This window comes from Echeneis naucrates, chromosome 15, assembly GCF_900963305.1.
Source record: "Echeneis naucrates chromosome 15, fEcheNa1.1, whole genome shotgun sequence".
NCBI lineage: Eukaryota > Metazoa > Chordata > Actinopteri > Carangiformes > Echeneidae > Echeneis > Echeneis naucrates.
In genome coordinates, this window is record NC_042525.1 from 22,725,553 (window position 1) to 22,744,191 (window position 18,639).

Below are 18,639 nucleotides of genomic sequence, written 5' to 3' on the forward strand. Positions count from 1 at the left end.
TAAACAAACCGGGATCGAATCGGCGACAGCAGAAGCAGACACTGAAACGTGTTTGCGCAACAGCAGAGGACTGCTGGAACTGATTCCTTGGGGTGCGAATCCTGAGTGAAATACGTGTTTAAAATCCCAGAAACAAGCAGATCATCCCCCATAAAGCGAGATCCACGACTGCCATGACGCACAGGGGGTCACATTTTCCACTCATGCAGACACACTCAACTAAAAATGCCAGGCATTGGACTTGGGGGGATAAATTAAGTGTGGGGTAGTAGAGGAGACATTTCAAAGAAAAGGAAACATCTTTTTAGTAACTTTATTAAAATTTCAATTAAAAGCATAGGCACTGCAGTGGACAATCATGTATGTCAAACACAAAACATTCAAACATGCAGAGAGGAAATCTGCATGTTTGAATGTTTTATCTCTCCGACAGTATCAAGCAAAAACTAATTTCCACTACAGAGGACAAAAATGAATTGCCAGGTCTCAAGAGCTTCCACCGAGGAGGTCGTCTGTCAGTCAATAGGCTCACACAAAAAGTCCTCATTTAAATCTTTCCAGATCTGGTGGAGGGAGACCAGGAACCAAAGAGAGGCCTGAGAGGGGGCGTGTTTCGCCTCTATCAAATTATCTATAACCACATTTAGGTTGCTAAATGAGTTTGCAGATTTTTGTGTAGTTCCAAATAATAATCAGGTCAATATGCAATGTTTGTTCAACATGTAGCCAATCAAATCACAAAATAACAACAAAGGTTATGCACTTCATACAACAGGTGATAAGACCACACAGTTGTTTTGTGTAGGGGTCAAATAGATACACAACAGACTGTGTGTCCACGAACTTTCACTGCAGATCCGGTCACTGATCACGGATCAGTTCATCGATCGTGTGAAATGTGTAATAAACTCACCGGACACGTTGATCTTCCCACCCACGAACCAGTTGATCTTGCCGCTGCTGAAGTCGCAGTCCCGGACCTGGTGGAACGGCCTCATCCAGCGTAGCCTGTCAACCGCCGCGGAACCCCAGAACCGATCCGGATCCGTGACCGAAAGCCGGTACAGGTCCCGGTGGGGCAGGCGGTGCAGCTGGCTCCAAGTGCCCGGTGGTGGAGGTGAGGGCAGGGAGGAAAATCGGCACCGGAGTTGTTGTTCACATAGTCCCGGTGTCCTGTACTGACCGGGTCCACCGGTCCTGCAGCTCAGGAGAGTCTTGAAGAATCTGGTTCCGGGACTGCAGCGAGCAGCCATGCTGATCCTCTGCATCACGAGTGCAGTCACTTTGGTCTCGAACTCTTTCACGGTTTATTTCATGCTCATGGACTCCACACAGTGTTCATACTCAACCCTCAACCCTCAACCCTAACCCTCCGCGGATCAGAGCAAACATTATGTGAATAAAAACACTGTCCGTGCTATTCTGTGGCTGACCAAGCTGTTGCAAATGGCCATTACATAATAATAATAACATAATGATTATTCCATTGGCACAGCCCAGACTGGACACCCACAGTGCCCCACATGGAATTAGTCAATGAAACATTATTCACGCAACGGTGATATAAATAAACACAAATACAATCAGACAAGCTTTCTTTTACGATAAAGGTTTGTTTTGGGAAACATCAGACCTATAGCAGCATTTAAATAATCAATAGTTTATATTTTGTTGCTCATTTTATTTTTCAACAACAGCCTAACTACTTGCTGCTTCAGTGTAAATGATCGACCTGTCATTATTTTACAACACAACTATTACGTCTGGCCAACATGTTGGGACAAGAGTGAGTATTCATTTATTTTTATTTTGTTTTGTTTTTGTTTTTCCAAACAAGAGAATTTCACTTTCCTTTCTATTAAATTGTATTTAAGCATTTCCTTCGAAGTACATACATACATACACACACACAAACACACACATATATATATATATATCAACAGATAAGAACTTGATAATTTCAGAAGATCATCTTGGTGGCAAACAGGTTCATCCATAAAATAAGATGAAATAGTTAAAGTTAGTAAAAAACTATCAGTATTTTTCCCCCGATTGCTTACACACTATAACTAGGCTTATAAACTAAACATCCCAAACCATGACGCCATAAAAGCCATAAAAACACTATTCCCTTGTTTCACACGTGATTCAGATTGAACTTTTTGTCACAATTTCAATGCACAAATCCCTTCATATATCACTGGCTCCACCATGTGCTTGTTTAGAAATCACTGGCATTCAGTATCATGAACTCAGGTCATCACAGCTGAAACCAACTAAAACTCAATTCCTCAGGTGGAAGAACTGAGAGTCAAAATTGTTCACACACAAATCAGAACCTCAGGATTGATAAATAGAATGGCCATGGGTCAGTTCACTTTTTTTGGACCAATAAAGACACAAAGTTAGTTAGTTGGCATGTCCTTGTCAATTCATCAGTACATTGATGAATGAAAATGTATACATGTGCTATATCTGTATTCATGTAAACAGCTTGTCTTATTCATTGCAATAACAGTTTTTTTTGGCAGCGTTTTGAATTTCTCAACAGCGTGTACTGGCTATTGTAAAGTTTATTTGATGGTTTCTGTTTGATGAAGGACAGTCTTCAACAAAAGACAGCTAACCTGTTGTGGGAATTGTGTTACTTACTTGTTCATGAGGTGATGAGGAATGTGTGTTTAAGTCAAAAGCTAAACACAAGCCTGAACAAGCCCGTGAGAGTTCTGTTCTGTCAATATCAAATACATACATGCATGATTTATTATTTAACACTAAAGCAGCACAGCAACAAACAATTATTTAAGGAGAAAATAAAACTGATTGAAGACAAACAAAAAACAATAAATATACAGATAAAAACATAAAGAAAGAGAAACAGTGACACTGGATATTTTGCTCCAGGGGAACTGTTTATTTTTTGAATTAACCCTTTAAGTAGATTAATTTAGTGCTGGTTCAACCTGCTGTGACCAGATAGCTTTTTGTTTTTCTGACTGATGCCAATTCACAATGATAAGATCTGAGACTTATTTCTTTAACCACTAAAACACATTAAACAAATCACATGACTTCACAATAACAAGCATCAATAATATGTCTCACAATAAAATTCACACTAACATTATATTCTGTAAACAGTCTGTCTGGTTTCACTGACAGGTTGACCTCAGTTTGGTCAGCATGGGACCTTTTCTTCTGAACTAACATCCTCTGTCTGATAGAGTTTAATATATCTATATATTTATATATATTAGGGCTGTCAAAATTAACAAATACAGATTAATTCATTTGGTTAAAATTTTTAACACAAGTAACAGATCAGGCAGTAGGCCAATGAAGTTTGTCAAAGCAGAGTTGCTGTAAGTCACTGTCTAAGATGAGAATTGGTATGCAATGCACCTTGGAGAGGTGGTCAGTAGTGGTCAGTTCATTCAGCAGCGCAAGAGGAGCAGGCACTGCTTATTTAGAAACCACTCTTTTACTTTCTTTTATATTTTATTTTTGTTTGTAAATGAACAAATATCCACATTAGAGCATATGAATGTGGTAAACTGGTCATGGACATAATAATGTTGGAATAAAACATTTTTTACCTCCTCTCAGGAAATGATTGTGACAATGTGGTTTATTCTTGATAAAAATTTATGCTTTATGCCTTCAGTTGGTCAAAGGTGTTTACTGATTTCTATAAATAGTAATATAAAGAGGAATGTATCTGAAAACAAAATTATTCCAATTTTATGGACAACCATGTTCTATTGTTTCTTTGCCCAAATTATATCCTGGGTTTAACTAGTTAATAATCCATCACAAAAACACTCAAAGGTCATGAAAATTCATTCAGATTAAGCAGTTTGAAGATACCCCCACCATAATTATTTAAAAGTATCGATATCGGCAATACTGGCCCTGTAATTACCACACTTACCTACCACAGTCTTTCATGCCAACGCCTGGCTTTACGCTGTATTGGCCGCCATCTTGAACAGTGACCAACGGCAGCTCCACCTGGACAAACCTCATTAGCGCACTGGCGTTGCCAGAGATGCTTTTTCCCCCTAATTTTTAGACGCGTTAATTGTGTTATAACTTATAATCAAATAAATAATACAAATGAATTCATATATAAAAGGGTGTTACACTGTACTATATATACTACATATTCAACCAACAAGTTTGTTTTTATTGTAAATGACACAGATTCTCCCAAAAGACAAAAGATGATAAGACGATGTACAAACGGCATCTTTGTGAAAAAAAAAGGCATTTCTCATCTTTTATTTCGGTTTGAACATTTTTGTTTGACGTATTCTCTTCAGATTACTGTATTTTGCGGACCATACGGCGCACCACATTGGGTGAAATATCAATGAACGGGTCTATTTTCATCCATAAGGCGCATGATAAAACATATATAGAGCGAAACAAAACAGTCAGGTGAGTCGAACTTGCACTACATAATTAGTTATCTAACGTTGTCTGACGTTGCAGCCCATATCCAACCAAGGACCAACGTAAATACAACGTCCCTGTGTCAGCTGCGAATGCTCCGACAATCCATCAAGTTGAGCGGTTTCGTGGCACTAAAACATTTTGAACGCAGTGTACCACATAAAATTGGTTCGTGGTCAGTAAGCACAACAAGAGTTCATACATAAGGCGCACTGCCGATTTTTGAGAAAATTTAAGGATTTTAAGTGCGCCTTATAGTGCGAAAAATACGGTAATAGGGGATCAATAACAGTCATAAAGGTGACTAATTCTACTGCACAGAAACAAAGTTGGGATTTACTGTTGTATGCATCCTTTAACCTGAAATGTGGTGTGCCAAAGCACAACCCAACAGCGTCAGAGTCACCACTGGATCAAAACCGTCTGAGGCCTGCAGGATTACTATTATCATCTAACCACAGCAAAATGGGAATTATCTGAGATCAGGCCGCTGCTGCATCAGATTAGAGCTTCTGCTGAAAATACAGCAGTCACAGATATGAAATATTACAGATCAGATGGTCTATCTGCAGAAGTAGCAAATCAGATGTAGGAAAACAGTAAAAGTACTGAATCCGGATTCAAACAGCAGTCTGAGGTGCTTTACTATGTCCAGCAGTCTCAACATTAAAGCAACAATGTAACATTTTTCTTTGTGACACAGTTTGACTTACTGGAAAACAGATACTGAGGCTAAAATCTGTCACAATGAAGCTGGACACAAACTTCAACAGATGGAAGTAATGTGTTGGGTTGGTAAGAATGTTTGTGAAGGGGAAAGGTCTAGCTGCTGACTCCCCATTCTTCACATTAAAGCTCCTTTTCAGCTGGTCAAAAAACCATGAAAACCTGGCAGCAGATTATTACAAAGAATACTACAATACTTTTTCCCTGTGTCATTCCATTTTATCACACATAACTTAATTTATGGACATCTAAGGTTGGATTTCTTTGAATGTGTGGGTTAGATGGGTTATTACCAACATCTGGTGAAAATTTCATGTCAGTAGCACCTTTAGAAATATATTTAGTGAGAAAAATGGTGACATGTTCAATACTTATTTTACACGCTGTATATGACTATTGACAAACATGGATGGAAACTGCACGCAAAAACACCTCCATGATGGGAATTCCTGTTTGGGTTCCAAGTGGATCAATCAAGATCCAATGTTGACATGCAACAGGGAGTGATGGATGCTCTCAAAGGTATTCATACAAAGAATGATTTATGTTTTTTATGTCAGTAATTGTATGGATAGGCGTCTTATCTCTCATATATCTGTGACTGTAGTGTTTTTTTCTCTTAATGCAGAAATACCAGCCTCAGTCAAGTGTGTCAAAGATCTTATTACAGCCATGAAGAGAATGCCACCTGTCATGGACACTGACAGTACAAGCTCTGGTTCTTCCAGTCCTGCCACAGAAATAGCATGTTTTGCATTTATACATGTTTTGCAAATATTAAATAATGCCTCTTATTACAGGAAACATTTCATTGCATAGAGAAATTAATATATTTTGTAATGAAAGATTACTCAAGTAAATAGTGTAGGATCACATTTTAATGCTTTAATGCTCAAGTTTTCCAACTCTTAGTTTTTCTTCTTAGTGTCTTCCAAAATTGTTAACTCGTATTGCATTTGATAGAAAATGTATTTCTGATCCTGATCACCCTCACCACCAAACACTGAACAGCAGAGCTCCTTCTCCAACAGACTATTACAGCTCCGCTGTCAAAGGGACAGATACAGGAAATCATTTCTGCCACATGCCGTCACACTATACAATAACTTTCATCTGTCTGACAGAGAAAAATCATACCTCTCTGATATATAAAAACAAAACAACTGTTATCGCACCATATGTCACTGTTATTGTTTTTTTATAGTTATTGTCTGTTTATTGTTTTTATTATATTGTTAATATATTTAAATTTTTTTATATTTTTATTATTATCGTCCTGATGTGCAGTGCATCTATACTGTACAGTGTGTTTTGCTGATTCGGCATGAGAATTTCCCAGTTTGGGATCAATAAAGTACACTTATCTAAAGTATAGTTTAGATATAGTTGTGCTTTGTCTTTTAAGAAATGTATTCCTAATACCATTTGTAATAATTGTCCAACTTTATTTCCTGGACGCAGATTTCCGTGGGCAACACAGGAGTGCAGGTCAGCAAAAGCTGTTCCCAAAGGCACCCAACTGTACAATTTTTAAGTTGCATTTAAATCTACTTTATTCATACATATTTTTCTGTAATGCCACGCATGTTAAAAATAAAGATTTATCTACTTCAAGTATGTTGTCATTATTTTTATGTTTACTTAAAAGTAATGACAAATTAATTATAAAAAAGCTATACTTTCTGTGTACTATTGAAGTGTATTTTAATGAAGTACATCTTGTATACTTCATGCACACATAATTAGCGTACTCAGTGTGCTATTTTCAATGTGCTAAAAATGTACTTAGCATGCTAATGATATATCATTGATTCTACTTAAGATATACTAAAACACAACTTAATGTACTCAACTGAAACACCATTAAGATGAATTATAATACACTTAAGTACAGCTTTTTAAATTTTACTTTGTAACTTTGTAAGCATATTTAAAATGCAATGGCAACACATTCTGATTAAATTAGAAATACATTTCCAGGATGTTCTAAATTTATTAACAGTAATGTGAAAAGTGAGTGAGTTGAATTAAAGAACATTTTAAATAAGTACAGTATTAGCAGATAAAGTACTTTAGTATATTTAAGTTGACCTGTATTTCAGTATGTCTTAAGTAGCACTGATAAATCATTAGTATACAAAGTACATTTTTAGTACTCAAAAATAACACACTTTGAGTACACTAATTATGTGCATGTGAATTATATTATTCATTCATTTTCAACTGCTTATCCTTTTCCGGGTTGCGGGCGTTGAAGTATACTAAGTGTGCTTACATCTACTATGCTGCAGTACACTTTTTTTTTAGTCTGGGTTGTTTCCACTGTACTCTCCGACTCTCCCAGTGACAGAAAAATGCTACCACAAAGTAGCAGCATTACTGCAGTTACATTAGCCAAGCTGGCCCAGTAGCCCACACGTTAAAATGACGATATAAACAATAGAGGATTATATCCTACAGCAGACATTTTTATATCGCACAGCACTAAGGTGACATTGTGAAAGTCCTCTGGCCGGACCTCACACAAAGACATCATGCTGGAGAACGCATCTTTGACTTAGATAGTGCAGTGATGCACTTTCCATTTATCTTTTTTGTTGTGAGTGTGCTGAAAGTGTAGACATTACTTTGACTACAATAATTTTCTGTTAAACGCATTTACAAAAAACATTTTCTGTTAACTACATGCCCTGGATGCTGTGTCTTGAATCATTTTATGTTGATGAATGCTCTGTGGTGAATATACTTTTAACTGCTGTGTGTATCATTTGAACACATTCTTTTTAATACAGGACAACTGTTTTTGAGGTGATAGTTTGATTGTGATAAAAAAGTCTGGGATTTTGTGAATGTAATTTGAATTTTTGGATTTGTGTTGAAGGTTTTTTAAAAAATGGGTGAAGGTTTCAAGAAATGTGTTTTAGCAATTGGGGAAAAACTGTAAAGGCCTCAAACTCAACTCACTGTCGGCACCGATGGGTTCACAGGGCTGTCCATTTTACTCATTAACATTCGGCTGCGCTGCACTGCACTGCACTGCAGTAGTCAACACACACTGTATGACTGTAGTGTGTGACAGAAATGTTCACAAGTCTTTTTTTGCAAGTCCAAGTCAAGTCTCAAATCTTTGGTCCCGAGTCTCAAGTCTCATGTTGCTTCTGGTTGTAATGAGTGTTCTATCATCTGCTGCTATTCGGTCTGTTAAGAATACTACACAGCTAGCTATATCTAAGAAATTCAAACCATTTACTGTATTATTATCACTCCTTTCTCCATTAGCATGTAGTATCAGTACTGAGTAGTTATTTGTTTTATGATCACTTTAAACAGGCTACTGCAATGCAATCGGAAAAAAAATACACAATGAAAACTTTCCTTTAAAGAACAGGGAAGTATTCTTCCAACATGGACATACAGTTAGTGCACATCTTGCCACCTCTTGTGCAGGCTAAGTGGGACCATAATAAGAACAACTATAGAAAATGTTACACCTCACCCAGCCAAAAATGCTGTAAGTCATCTTTGGCTGGGTATCGTCTAAGTATCGCACAGTCGATAATATGGTTATTACCATGACAAAAAGGAGGTTGTGTCATTAAGCTCCTCTCTCTAACTCTTTGGCAATATAGTGTAAATGTGTCCATAACATATGGCAGTCAGAGGTCAGAGGAGATGGGCTGCCTCAACTGAGTCTGCTTCAGGTGAGCTTTGGTCTGCAGGTGAGCCTTTAGGAAGGTGAGCAGACGGAAGTGTTTCCCACAGTCATGACAGCTGTAAGGTGTTTCTCCAGTGTGAATACTGCGGTGCCTCATGAAGCTGGTGGCCAGGTGGAAGGTCTTGGAGCAGAGAGAGCACCTGTAGGGTTTCTCTCCGGTGTGAGTGTACCTGTGGTCTCGCAGCAGCTCCTTCAGGCGATAACTCTTCCCACATATGTCACAGTGGAACGGTTTCTCTCCGGTGTGGCTCCTCTGGTGAACTTTGAATTGTGACAGGTTGGGGAACTTTTTGCCACAGATTTCACAGGTGATGATGGAGTCCCTGGCTGGCAGCTCCTCAACAGGGAGCTCATGTGAGTGTCTGCTTATGATGTGGTTCTTCAAGCGGCGGTAGCTCTTCCCACAGATGGAGCAGAGCTGTCGCTCTCCAGTGTGAATCACCTGGTGGCTGCGTAAGTTGGCAGTCTGGGTGAAGCCCTTACCACATGTGGAACAATGGTATGGCCTGACTTCTTGGTGCACAAGCTTATGTCGTGTCAGGTGGCAGGCATGGTAGAAGCTCTTCCCACAGACATCACAGATGAAGGTCTTTTCAAAGTGTGTCATCCTGTGAGTTTTCAGCATGCTGATGGAGGAGTAGCCCTTCCCACAGATGTCACAGTGGCAGCTTTTCTCTCCAGTGTGTCGGGCCTTCACATGCAAGTCCCGATGAGCTTTGTGGTTAAATCTTTTGGGGCAATAGTCACAGGAGTACGGCAGCAGCCCATGCTCCTTGGTCTCATGTTCACGGAGTTTCAGGATGCCAGTGAACAGCATCCCACAGACTGAGCACACTGGGTGGGACTTCTTCTGATGGTCTGAGAGTCGTTCTGTGTTTAGAAACAACATCTGACACTGTGAACAGTGCTGAAGGGCTTCTGACGTCACTGTAGTCAATTCATTTGCATCTTTTTTCCTCCGTCTACGTTGCTGCTTTCTACTGCGGGTTGCAAAGTCTCTACTGTCCTGTGCCGAAGTGGTGCCGAGTGGAGGTGAAGATGGGCGAGCATACTCATGGTCAGGGAAATCACACTGAGAGGGAGTTGAGGAGGAGGAGTCTTTGCTGTGCAGAGTTGCCTGGTTGTCTGGTGCCTCAGAGGAACTGGTTTGATCCAGACCTACAAACAAAGAACAGGAAGGTTCACTCTTCACTCATCACTGATTGAACTTATGCTGTCTTCATTCAAACTGTCCACATCAAAGAGAAGATCAGAGTGGATATATCCAGAAAATGTATGTTCACAGTGGATTAAAATTCAGTCAATTAGATGATACCAAAGCCTGGTCTTTATAAGCATGATCATTTTCACGTCATCCCATTGTGGGTGGTAGAGAGAATTTTCCTGAGTAAAATTCATATGTGCCAGGCCTTCATCAATCCTTTGACAGTGGAAACCAATCTTTCCTATGTTTTTTAATTCACTCTGGAGAACTCACCATTAGCATCAGTGGAGCTTTGCAGTGAAACCAGCAGACACTTGGAGTCAGGAGTGGCACTCTACAAAACAGGAAACAGTGGACAGTGTTCAGAACTATTCAATATCTGCTCTCTGCTTCTCTCTGAGTGTTGCTGAAGATTCAGACACTGACCCCATAAACCAGGATGTAGGTCTGCTCTGTGGAGGGGGACCCTGCAACACACAGAGAACAGGGGAATATTTGTTACCAGGTTAGTAACTGTTCTGGAGTTGAACTGTGTCCTTGAGGAAACAAGAATCAGGTTTGCTGCCCATTATTCAGCAAACAAGCGACAAAATGTATCAGCACAGCAAAGAAATTGGAGCTGTTTGTGCTTCCATTTCTTTTATTTGAGTAGTCACAATAAAGACTGATGTAAAAGATGTAATATGATTTTGTGACTTTATTACTTTCAGTTTCTCTCAGCAGCCGCTAACAGCACAGAAGAGTAAGTTTGATGAAAAACAGATAGGAGATGTCATCTGTTAATACTGGACTGATTACCATTGTAAGGTTGTATTTACATCACAACCTTTATTTGCATTTAATGTCATCAAAATATTTGTGACACAAAAGATCTCCCAAACAGGTTTCAGTGCAAGTAAAGTGAAATCCCTTGGACATATCACAGCAGGTGAGCTGTCAAAGCAATGATGTGTTTTGTGCACTTCAGCCTTAAACCCAGATGAATCTGCTACTGGTACTGTTTTCCTGCAGCTTCTATCACACCAACTTTTAAATCAGTTGTTTTATTGAGAACTGGAAAATGCAGATAAAACTCTATGAGCCATTTTTCTGTGAAAAAGCAGTTATGAAACTTCAGGCTCACCTTGAGTCTGTGTCTGTATGACCTCACTGCTCACATCAAACTGAGGGTGATCACTCAGGGCTCGTGGAGTATCCTTCTGCTTCAGAGCAGCCAGTTCAACCATTTCCAGGATTTTCTCCACAGCCTCAATACACAGATTGTCCACCAGAGCACCAAGTTTCTCCTTAGAGAATCAAAGTGATCAAACCTCCAGGAAAACAGCAAGACATCCTCCAGTAACACACACAAAACCACTTTCAAATCCCTTTTAAATGATAATAAAAAGCAGTGTCAATTATTTGTACATTTTATAATCTATTGATCTCTTCTCAATCTGAATCTGTATAGCAATTACAGCTGTGATATAGGAAGAGTTGTGTAAAAAGTTTTTACTTTTTACTGTACTGTGCACTGGAGAACTGTGTGAGCGCTTGAATGAGACATTTTGTAAATGGAGTTTGGTGAGAGCGCTATTAGGGTTTAGCGTCGAGTCCGGCTACTGTGGGATCGCTGTTGCTCTTTAACATTGCTGACATTAGACCACTTTAGAATAGAGTTCAGTATGCATGACAGTTGTGTGTGCAGCCAAAGTATAGCTTCACTGATATAACAACAGACAGTGAGCATTTAAACACCGGAACGCTTTCCGAGGCACACTGGGAACGGAAGAGTTCGACTTCCGTTAGCCGTCGCCTAGCGTTAGCCGCCGAAGCTTACCTCTGTTTCGGGGCTTTGTTTCTCTAAAGACACTTTCTCCGCCGCGGTGAAAATCTCCGCCACTACCGCCTTGGCCAGGCTATTCACGATGAACGACACGTCATTTTTAAAAGTGATTAAATCGACCATATTGGAGGTTTGTCTCTCCAGCAGCCAAACGGTAAAGGGTACTAAAGTGGGAAGAGGAAGTGCTGAAATGTCCTCGGACAGCGCTTGCTCGCATTTCAAAGTAAAAGCAGTGTCACTGTAATGATTATTTTTCAACTTAAAACAGCTGAAGAAAATAGTGTGGCTTGTGTCAGAGTTCTTTATATGTGCCACAGCTTCAATGTGAACGTGAAACGTTTCCTGTCGTTTCTGGTTTTGAATCCGTGTAATCGAAAGCATTTAATTTTTTTCCCTTTAAACAATGAACAACTTTGTTCCATTGTTCAAAACAATTTTGAGAAGTTGTTTTTAAATGGCGGAACTTCAAAAAAGCAATATCCTAGAGGTTTTCCAAACAAAAATGTAAAAGAAATAGAGGACTTCTATTTTTAAGTGTATTTTCAATTTTAAATTTGATATATCATTTAACAAAATTTTTTAACTAAATTATATCTTAATTTTGGGTGCAATACATAGATTCCTATGTTGGCATTTGTGTAACTCTGACCTTTCTGCTGCTTTCTGGATATTGACTTATCCGATATACAAGTCGTGACATGAACAACAATGTCTAATTAGCCTGGTTATTAAACAGGCTGATTCGACATTAAAGCAATTCTGCTTTGTGTTTGTGTTGTTACTACAACAGCACAAATAAACTTCCTGTGTTTCCAAAAATACAGCTTTTTATTTCATCAGCCTGCATCTGCTGCTGTACATACATATAATAATAAACAAACTTTTTTTTTTTTTACATATTACATTCCTTCACAGAGCCTCAGCTGATCAATGCTTGACAAACAGTGAAACCATAAAAACAGCCACAGCAATAAAACATTGAATATTCTCTTTCCAAAACCACAAATATAAAACATACTTTTAGTACAATACAATGATGAAAACACAGACAGAGACGTTTTCATTTACATCCTCCTCACACAGACTCCAAGTTGCAGTCTTTTTTTACATGAACACGAAGTTAGCATTTGTGGGAGCACAGAGGGGTTTCTGACAAAGCCAAACAATGTTTACAATCTTAGCACAATCAGAAATTTCTGCCTCATTGATGAAAAGCTATGGATGAGCAAGATGAGAAGTAGTGTAGTTCTGCCTGCAAATGTATGAATTTCTTTTTTTTTTCATTATAAGCTAATACATTTTCACATGGGTGAATAATACCGTATAAGATAATATCTTTAATCTCACATCCAACATCACTGGTAAACATGTCGGCATCATGAAATTTTGATCATGAGCTCATAGTTCAACAGATCCAACATTTATTAAAATACTTATTCAAAAATCAACTTCAAATCTTTGGTAGCAAAATAAAATATTGTACAGTGGCCAATATTTCAGTGTTGCATAACATGCTGAAATTACAGCCCACTGGCTAGTTTATCGGAAAAACTGTCGCAATGAAGTAATAAATTGTATTTTGCCGGTAAACTTTTACTTGCATGTCCAAAAGCTAATGGTTACAGCAAATAGCTCAAACGTAGAAATACTAGTGCTATATTATTAAAAACGTCATTTAGTTCCAGTCATGTAGCATGCCAAAATTTACATTTTCAAAAGTAGATGGAGCTTCCTTTCACTGCAACTTCATCTTATTTTAAGAGCTAAGGTCCAAATGTTTAAAAAGTCAGCTCCTAAAAGTAAAACTTTCCAAAGTATTATATAGTACGACAGGTAACAGTATATAACAGCTGGTCATTGATTGTCTGTGCTCTCATACAGAGGATCAAATCAAATCTTTGTGCTCCCAAAACAGAAAACGTCAGATCAACCTTCAACTGTGTTCATCTGAGTTGCCGCCATTCTGCCGCCTAGGCGATGAGCCAAACCTCCCTCCCTCTTCCTGCTGCTTAGAAGAGCTAGACAGGTCAATGGCCACGTCCTCATCCATTTCATCTTCCTCCTCCAGCAGCTCCTCCTCTGCCTCATGCTCCACCTCCCTGGTCTTTCCACTGCCCCGCCGCTCTGTGGCATCACAAAATGAGTCAGAGCGAGCCAAGTCAGACTCTGGAGGGCTGGCACATTTTTTGGCCATTTCTAAAGACTTTTTGTGCATTCCTGTAAGGACAGAGACAGAAACAGAGAATCAGTCCAGCCTGCATGGTTCACATATTACTTTTATTATAATCTTTAATATTCTGAATAATTCATCTTTAATATCATACAACAACTAATTCCCAACAATAAATTGTTTTAGGCGTCCACACAGTTGACTATATTGCTTCATCTAAAGGGACAAAAACATGGGGCCACACAGGAAACACTTGGCCCCAGGACCTCCTGTTTGTAATTCTAGGTTTACAGTTTAAGGGCTACATTTTGTATACCGTCAACAAAAGCCCAGACCAAGACTGATAACTCTGGTGTCAATTCTTTTAAATGACTAAAATGTAAAACTTTTTTCTGAGTAAAAAGGATTAACAGACGTGTTAATCTGTTGACGTAACATGCCACTTTATTCCCATTTCCTGCCTCTATGGGTTTAAGATATTTGGTTGCATTTTAATAAGGCCCAAGGTTTTATGCCCTGTAAATGCTGTTACTGTGATGTGGGACCGCACCTGTGGTTAATCAGGTAGGGTCTGCATCGGAGTTCACTGCTCACTTTCTGATATAACAATTTGCGGTCTGTGTATTTTTCAACACAGCCCAAAAGAATTTTACTTTACTCTAAAACCTTGTTTAAAGAGCTAAAACCAAACCTAATGGCCATGCCAATGTTTGATTGATGGTTTTAAGTTCATGTGTATTTCCCCTGTGTGTTCAGTGTGTTGAGCCTGTGTGTAGATGCATTGTGTGGTGCATGTGCGTGGCACTGACGTGCATGCGGCTCACCGAGCAGCCAGGGCGCACAGGATCCCATCATGCCATTCTTGGCAGAATTGAGGATGGACTCGGGCAGTGGGATGGAGTGTCGTACCATCGCTCCGTACAGACCGTACTCTGCCATGACGCTGCTGCGACCCCAACACTTCTCTCGCTTACGCCACTTTGCCCGCCGGTTTTGGAACCACACCTGAAAAATATGACAATAGATAAGAACAAAAACATCCTTTTTAATTTATATCTAATTTCATTATATGAGCTATAAATGAAACTTGAGTTTTGTTTTGTTTTTTAAGATCAATGTTTTTATTCTTTCATGGACCCCTCACATTTCTCTTGTTACCCACTGGAGGATCCTTGACCCATATGCAGGAAACTACTTACTGTCTCTAATAATTTTAACTCTAACAGATGTGATAAAACTATTTAGACAAATAGGAATGTTATTTACTTAGAAACAGTAGTGAGCAAAAATCTATCATTTATGTAATTTTCTTGTTTTCAATTCACAGCTTTTTATTTACTTTAAATGCAATTTGCCTTCTCTAACTGACAGAAAAAACTTGAATATTAAACTTAATTTGTACACAACCTGATCAGGTGTTTTATCTTTGGGTGAGTTCATTGTTTGGTTAAATTAAAAGGTAAAGTAAGCTAAAAGATTTCAAATTAATCCTGCCCAGGAGTGAGATAAGTTTGTTGTGTCATCTGTCATCTAATTTTTAGTGATTGATCAGTTATATCACCTGTATTCTGTCCTCAGGCAGCTCTGTCTTCATAGCGAGCATCTCTCGGGCATAGACGTCGGGGTAATGAGCTTCGTGAAAAGCCTTCTCCAGCTCCTCTAGCTGGTGAGAGGTGAACACTGTCCTGGAGCATGGAAAAAAATGTCATGCAAGAGACAACACATACTTTGCAGTTTAACTTTTTATTCATTTCAGTTTTCTACTAAAATCCTTGAGACCCAGCATAACAAATGCAGACTCTGTGTTAAAGGCTGAAAATGACTTTAAATTCATAAAACACAAACACACATGCACACACACAAAAATACTGTGAAACACGAGGTGTGTTGTATATGACAAATTTCTTCAAATACAAACTGCTAAATAAATTATTAAAATATCTATTGAGCATTCTTGAAAAATTGTTGAAATTATGTTTTTCTTTCAAACTGAGTTTTAAAAGTAGATAACTCACCACATAAAAATCTGAACATTGAGTTTAAAATTAGTTTGTAATTAAAAATTTAGCATTTTTCTACAAAATATATAAAATAAACTAACATGATGAGAAACACATCAGCCTCAGTGGTTGAATGCTTTGAATCCTCAAAGATTAGTTAGTTTAGATTAGTTTTCAAATTGTGGAGCAGCTGAAACAGACTTAGGGCTCACACAAGAGGAAGCTATCAAGACTCACCTGTGTCTCCTCTTCTTTCTCTTCTGAGAGTTCCCTGAACTTTTGGAGTCGTTTCTGTCAGAGAGACACTCCTCATCTTCAGAAGGAAGAACAAGAAGAAATTTTTAGTAACAGTTTCTTTTTTATTTTTACATTACCTCATTAATTAATTATATTTATTAAATTGAGAAAAACTGTTTGTTTCTTTATTTACATACACTAATTTATCTTCTATAAATTTCCTAGGGCAAATTAAATAAACAAATGAAAAATTCCTTCTAAAATATTTAGGGGAAATTTCACCTAAATTCACCAAATTTTCATTTTATTCTCTTTGTTAATTGATTTTTGATGTTAGATTTTCCCGAAGCGTTTAGACTGGACTAAACGAGTGGAGCCGAACTGAGCCGATCATTTTTAATCAGAAGCACACACAAAAATCATAAATATACGATTTAGAAAAATAACAAAAAGATATAGTCCGATGTAAAAAAAAAAACCCTGAAAGACTTTCCCTAGTTAAAACAATATATAATAATTTAACATTCTTCTGTGTTTCTCAAATAAAAATAGTTTTGGAAGCCCTAGTCGATCTTTGACGAAACAAACTGTTATTATTAATAGAAAACAACGAAAGTAAAACTTTTTATATTTTTAAAAATCCAATTCAAATGTTCAGAGTGAAATAATGCCATTTTTAACGACCAAAAGATCCAGTTTCAGTGTCAGAGTAATGGTGAGCCGGGCCGAGCCGTACCGGAGTAGGCGTCCCTCTGGGCCTCCAGGTTCTGCAGGTAGTGGTTGTCGGCCCGGGCCTGTAACAGCGGCAGGTGTCCGGGCAGGAAGCAGGGCGATCCGGTGGGCTGCTGGGCCGCCAAGCTGCACAGGAAGCCGAGGCCGAGCGGCAGTGAACCTCCAGGGAAGGAGAAGCCGCCGAGGCCGCCGGCTCCATGCGGTTCAGTCCCGGGCCCGGAGCACACCGCCGACAGGCCCGACCCCGAAGATGCTCCGGGCTGCTGCCGCGCCTGCAGGTCTGACTCCAGGCCCAGCAGGTCAGTGATGGCAAAGCCCTTAGACCGGAACCCGGAGCCGTGCAGGCGGGATTTATCGATCCCAAATCCCGGAGACAGCATCTTGACTTTATGCTTCTCTTCGCCGACCTCCTCCCGGCCTGTCATGCTGCTCATCACTGAAGATGAAGATGAGGAGGATACTGATGATAGTTGCAGACTGTCCGGGTGGCGGCTGTATTTATCCCGCTCCTGTCTCCAGGGGCAGAGCAACATCCAATCAGAAGTAAGAGAAGTGAGAGGGGAGCTTCCCTCTTTTCCCCTCTCAATCCCAGAGGATTAATTGCCACCAATTTTCCTTCAATCCGATCAGGATTTTCTCTGCGGACAGAGGAAGAGGAGGAGGAGGAGGAGGAAGAGGAGAGTTTAATTCATGTTGTTTATCTTTGATTGGAGTCGAGGAAAGCAGCGTTACCCAGAGAGTGGCCTGCTGCAATGATCAATGCAGTTATCAATACAGCAGAGGAAGCGAACTGATCAGTTATGAACTATCTGTGTAGTTCATCTCGTTGTTTTCAGAGCAGTTGGTAAACAACCATCACCCACTTCACATCAGAAACTGGAGAAAGATTTGCACAATTTGCGAGAATAAACGAAAATATAGACGTTAATTATGCGGAAAAATTAAAACAAGACTAAATCCAAATACAGATATATAAAGGAAAGGAGCGAAGTTTGCGAAACATAATTCCGTTTTTGTTAGTTCGTTTGTTTTATTTATTTATGTTCGTATTGGGTTATTTCATAAATATTATTATTATTCTAAAAAATATTGTTTAAAGATGCCGAATGAATAAATCCAATTAAAATTTGAAAACAGTCAAAAGCTGGAATAAAAACATAAATGACATAAAAATTTCATGAAGGAGAAAGATGAGACATATAAAATATAAATAAAGACAAAAAAGCTTAATTTAAAACAACAAACAATCTGTAATACGTTACTGAGAGTAATTGGAATAAAAAAATCTATAATTGTAAATAATGAAAATGAGATCTTAAGAGTCACTTTCATTTGTTTGCACTTAGAAATATCTGTTTATATTTTGTGATTTTAATTTTCATTTAAATCATCTTTTCAATTTATTTGAAAAAATAAATTGATTTGAATTTATTAAGAAATTGTACATGCAAGCTGCAGTTGTGGCTAAAGTGAATCTTTAATCTGTTTCATTAGATTTGACTCAGCAAAACAGTGACATAAAATCAGAAACAGAGAAGCAGATTAAAGTTAAAAACAGCCCAAAAAATTTGCTTT

At 38.6% G+C, this 18,639-nt stretch overlaps 3 protein-coding genes across 5 annotated transcripts in view; all 3 read right to left on the bottom strand.

The window, feature by feature from the left end:
* The window catches only part of acss1 (acyl-CoA synthetase short chain family member 1), a 37,461-nt gene extending 36,116 nt beyond the window's left edge, over positions 1–1,345 (bottom strand). For all 3 annotated transcript variants that reach the window (XM_029520692.1, XM_029520690.1, XM_029520691.1), the window contains exon 1: positions 914–1,345. In XM_029520692.1, coding sequence (XP_029376552.1) covers positions 914–1,268 — 355 coding nt within the window. In that variant the 5' untranslated portion in view covers positions 1,269–1,345. The remainder of the gene's footprint in view (positions 1–913) is intronic.
* A 4,559-nt stretch (positions 1,346–5,904) lies between these two features.
* LOC115055434 (zinc finger protein 708-like) lies at positions 5,905–12,089 on the bottom strand. Its single transcript, XM_029521239.1, has 5 exons — positions 11,920–12,089; positions 11,224–11,386; positions 10,527–10,567; positions 10,374–10,434; positions 5,905–10,054 (listed from the first exon to the last, which is right to left on the bottom strand). Exons 1-5 carry the CDS (start codon positions 12,046–12,048, stop codon positions 8,838–8,840), a joined length of 1,611 nt encoding a protein of 536 aa, XP_029377099.1. The 5' UTR covers positions 12,049–12,089; the 3' UTR covers positions 5,905–8,837.
* Positions 12,090–13,858: 1,769 nt separating this feature from the next.
* On the bottom strand, positions 13,859–17,489 carry vsx1 (visual system homeobox 1 homolog, chx10-like). Its single transcript, XM_029521602.1, has 5 exons — positions 17,069–17,489; positions 16,333–16,408; positions 15,657–15,780; positions 14,905–15,100; positions 13,859–14,142 (listed from the first exon to the last, which is right to left on the bottom strand). The coding sequence occupies exons 1-5, from the start codon at positions 17,487–17,489 to the stop codon at positions 13,859–13,861; spliced, it is 1,101 nt and encodes a 366-aa protein (XP_029377462.1).
* Between the last annotated feature and the right edge of the window lie 1,150 nt (positions 17,490–18,639).

Excerpts from the sequence above, each read along its gene's own strand:
- LOC115055434 (XM_029521239.1), bottom strand. The coding sequence starts at position 12,048 with ATGGTCGATTTAATCACTTTTAAAAATGACGTGTCGTTCATCGTGAAT. Across the intron at positions 11,387-11,919 it reads AACAAAGCCCCGAAACAGAG|GAGAAACTTGGTGCTCTGGT; the intron begins GTAAGCTTCGGC and ends TGATTCTCTAAG. Across the intron at positions 10,568-11,223 it reads CATACAGACACAGACTCAAG|GGTCCCCCTCCACAGAGCAG; the intron begins GTGAGCCTGAAG and ends TGTGTGTTGCAG.
- vsx1 (XM_029521602.1), bottom strand. The coding sequence starts at position 17,489 with ATGACAGGCCGGGAGGAGGTCGGCGAAGAGAAGCATAAAGTCAAGATG. Across the intron at positions 16,409-17,068 it reads CCAGAGGGACGCCTACTCCG|ATGAGGAGTGTCTCTCTGAC; the intron begins GTACGGCTCGGC and ends TTCCTTCTGAAG. Across the intron at positions 15,781-16,332 it reads AGAAAGAAGAGGAGACACAG|GACAGTGTTCACCTCTCACC; the intron begins GTGAGTCTTGAT and ends TCCATGCTCCAG.